Raw genomic sequence first — 3,569 nt, forward strand, 5'->3', positions numbered from 1 at the left:
AGATTATATGTGTGTCCAATAAAAGATAAACAAAAAATAATTAACCTATTAAATATAAATAAAAATGATTTTCAAGTTAGAACAATATATTAGGTTGATGCGAGCCTCTTCTACTTAAAAAATTTGTACCAAGTAGATTGCCGATGTGGAAGAGTGCTAATGGTGAGAAGAGGGAAACAATAAGGAAAGAGATTGATGGGAAAATATCAAATACTAAATTAAAAATTTAAAATTGTTACTGAGAATAGTAGAACAAACGAATAAATATACAATCCTCTTCAAAAAGAAAATTACCAATTATTTGTAACACAAAATTCTAATCTTTTTTATAATTTGATAATACGATTTAGTGGTCCTATTCTTGGTAAAAAATAATTTTTGATAAAATTTTAATCAATTTAATAATAGTTAATAATTTTTTAAAAAGTATATTAACTAATTTATTTAAAATTCTAATAAATTATAAACTAAAAATTTATATAATTTTTAATAAAATTAAATTGTGACTGTGTTAATATATTTTCTTATAATTATTATCTTAACTTTACGTACGGAGTTGAGTGTAGAATTTGTTGATGTTTTTTTAATAAAACATAAAAAATAAAAAATAATTTTTTTTTTAATATTACTATGGAAAAGAGGGGAGGGCGGACCAAAGTTGGGCTTTTGACTATATTTCACGATTCATAATTAATTGGAAGGGCAGCAGCCGCACAGCACAGCAGAGCAAAGGGGAGGGCGGACCAAAGTTGGGCTTTTGACGATATTTCACGATTCATAATTAATTGAAAGGGCAGCAGCCGCACAGCACAGCAAAGCACAGCACAGCCTCGCTCTTCCCTCTGTCCGTATTAGAAGACCGAACCAAAAGGCAAAGGGAAAGCAGCAATTAGCAAAGCAAGTGGAGGAGGAGACGGCCAACAACTCCAAAGCAGTAGAAAGAAGACGAGGAAGAAGAACCAAACCGAGTTGCCTTCTCCGAAAGCCAAACCAAATCCCCATGAGGCACAAGAAGAAGAAATCCCGGTGGGCGGCCGAACTCTCTCTCTGCCCTCCCACCTCCCCCTCCCCCTCCACCGCCGCCGCCGCTACCGCTGCCTCTTCCTCCTCCGAATCCGACGACGGAGGTGACGATCTCCTCACCCAACTCCCCGATACCATCCGTCTCCACATCCTCACCCTTCTCCCCCTCAAGTACGCCATCCGCACCGGCGCCCTCTCCTCCCGCTGGCGCGGCCTCTGGCGCCTCCGCTGGCCCCACCCCGCTGCTCTCCAATTCTCCCCCTCCAGCACCGCGCTTACCGATTCCGCTGAACAATTCGTCTCCTCCATCGACCGATGCCTTTCCTTCCGCGACCGCTCCCTCCGGATCGACTCTCTCTCCCTCGCCCTCCCTCCCGGCCGCCGCTACGACGCCGACATCAAACGCTGGCTCGAGTACGCCTCCTGCTGCGGCGTCGAGGATCTCCACCTTGCGGTCTCCTTCCCTTCGGCTGCTACCACCTCCGCTCGCCCTGCCCGCCGTGCTGCCCGAAGGAACGATCGCGCCGCCGTGCCGACTGCCTTTTTCTTCTCCATCTGCGAGTGCTCCAATCTGTCCCGCCTCACTCTCTGCGGCCTCCACCTTGCCAGTCCCGGCGCCAATATCAAGCGCCTATCCTCCCTCGAGGTTCTTAGCCTCTATGCTACACCCGTCACCGACGCTGCCTTGAAGAGGATTATTGCTGCATGCCCTCGCCTCCGCTCGCTTGATCTTTCTTTCTGTCGGAAGCTCCGGAGAATTGCCATCACCGCCACCGGCAGTCCCCTCACCAGCCTTACCATCATCGACTGTGTAAGAGCGGTGGAGGTCACGGTCTCAGCTCCAGGCCTTAGGCGTTTTAGATTCGCTGGAAATTACCTCACAACCTACACGTTTGATAACCCCAGCAGGCTTGAGGATGTGCACATACTCGCAGGGATTCCCGTATCAAGCCTTCCTCGGAGTAATTGGGTGAAAGTGCTCTGCGGGCTCTTTAATCTTAAGGTCTTGACCCTCTGCAATCTCTCACTTCAGGTAACATTTTGCCTCTCTTCTCTGAGTGAACAAAACTGACCTTTGTAGTAAATTTGCAGTGTGTTCCCTTGTTTTCTTTTCAGTACATTGTTGTTGAAGGTGCAAAACTGATGGGGGGTTTAAGGAGTTTGAGAAGCTTGAGAGAAATTCAACTAGTGATGGGCATGATGACTGATGAAAATCTAATGGATATCTATGGATTCTTTAGGCTATGTGAATGCCCAAGGTTGGAGAAATTGTTCATAGAGGTTAGTTGATCAAAGTTGCTTTGTAATACAGAACTGGAGTTATTGTAAATCATTCAAATCTGTATCTCTTGTCCTTACAGCTTCCTACCAATACTCGTGATCCTTTTGTTGAGAAGTATTTGGAGATTTCAGAGGAGGATCCTCCAGAGGTTGAATTTGAGTACCTTAAGATGATAAAGATCAGTAACTTCAAAGATCACAGCAATGAGATGCGGTTGGTAAGATTTTTATTGGAGAAGGCTAGTTCTCTCGAGTCTTTTGTGGTGGTTGCTCCCAAGGAACTTGTGGGCGATGAATACAACAAAAGGGATCCGAATGCTCGTTCTGATTTCCTGCAATATCTCCAGTTAAAGCTATCAAGCATTCAGAAGGTTCCATTAAGAAGGCAGATAATATTGAGTGATCACGACGATAACAAGTTCAGGCCTACACATTGGGATGTCTACTCAACAGTCTAAATCCTGGCAAGGAGAGTTGTAATAGGTTGGTGCCAGAATTTGCTTTGTTAGTTTATCACAAACACATCCATTATACATAGTAAAGCAATATGTTCACTTTCTTCATAAATTTATGATAGTGAAAATTTCAAATGATCTACTCAAGTTATCAGTTCTACCCAAACTAAAGTCACTGTTGCTTACAAGTTTTGTTCTTGGTAAATAATTGTTTATACAAGAAGAGTTGCATTTAACCCCATCTTAGATTGAGCCACTTAACATGAAGCTTGTCCATTGCTACGGCAAATTGTTACTCCCTATGCTCTTCTGGTCAAATTGCTGAAGCTGATTTAATTCATCTACTTTCCTAATAGGAAAGTTTCATCAAATAGAACTATATGTTAAAGACAACTAATGTCTACATAACTGGGGTGTCGATATGATTCTGTGAGATTTTTGAAATTATGATATCATGATGTCATGAGATTGGCAGATTCCTTTTGATGCTAGGGACTACTAAATCAATAACGTATTGTGTTGTTCAATGTCTTCTTTATAATTTTATTGTTCTTTATACATTGATTTCACAACTCTATCAAATACACGCACATCTAGTGCATGTCTATGGTTTAAAGTATTTTGTTTAGAGCTGATTCTGAGGCCGTCGTCCCTATATTAATTGTTGGAAACTAAGTTGAGCCTAAACTTTATGCTTATGATGTTGAAAATTTCACATCTGACTGACGGCATGATGATGAAAATATGTTTTCCTTCTCAAAGAGAATGTACAGTCTTTCTTGTATCCATCCAAAAGTGTTCTTTGGCCAC

At 42.1% G+C, this 3,569-nt stretch overlaps 1 protein-coding gene across 2 annotated transcripts; it reads left to right on the forward strand.

The window, feature by feature from the left end:
• The first annotated feature begins 787 nt into the window (after positions 1-787).
• On the forward strand, positions 788-2,897 carry LOC122056469 (F-box/LRR-repeat protein 13-like). Of its 2 annotated transcripts, none has more exons than XM_042618439.1 (3): positions 788-2,056; positions 2,116-2,304; positions 2,385-2,897. In XM_042618439.1, exons 1-3 carry the CDS (start codon positions 1,001-1,003, stop codon positions 2,760-2,762), a joined length of 1,623 nt encoding a protein of 540 aa, XP_042474373.1. In that variant the 5' UTR covers positions 788-1,000; the 3' UTR covers positions 2,763-2,897. The 2 variants fall into 2 exon arrangements, with proteins under 2 accessions (XP_042474373.1, XP_042474374.1); XM_042618440.1 differs by having other exon boundaries at positions 790-2,056; positions 2,140-2,304.
• Positions 2,898-3,569: the final 672 nt, after the last annotated feature.

The sequence above is a fragment of the Zingiber officinale genome, chromosome 3B, assembly GCF_018446385.1.
Source record: "Zingiber officinale cultivar Zhangliang chromosome 3B, Zo_v1.1, whole genome shotgun sequence".
In the NCBI taxonomy this organism is placed as follows: Eukaryota; Viridiplantae; Streptophyta; class Magnoliopsida; order Zingiberales; family Zingiberaceae; genus Zingiber; species Zingiber officinale.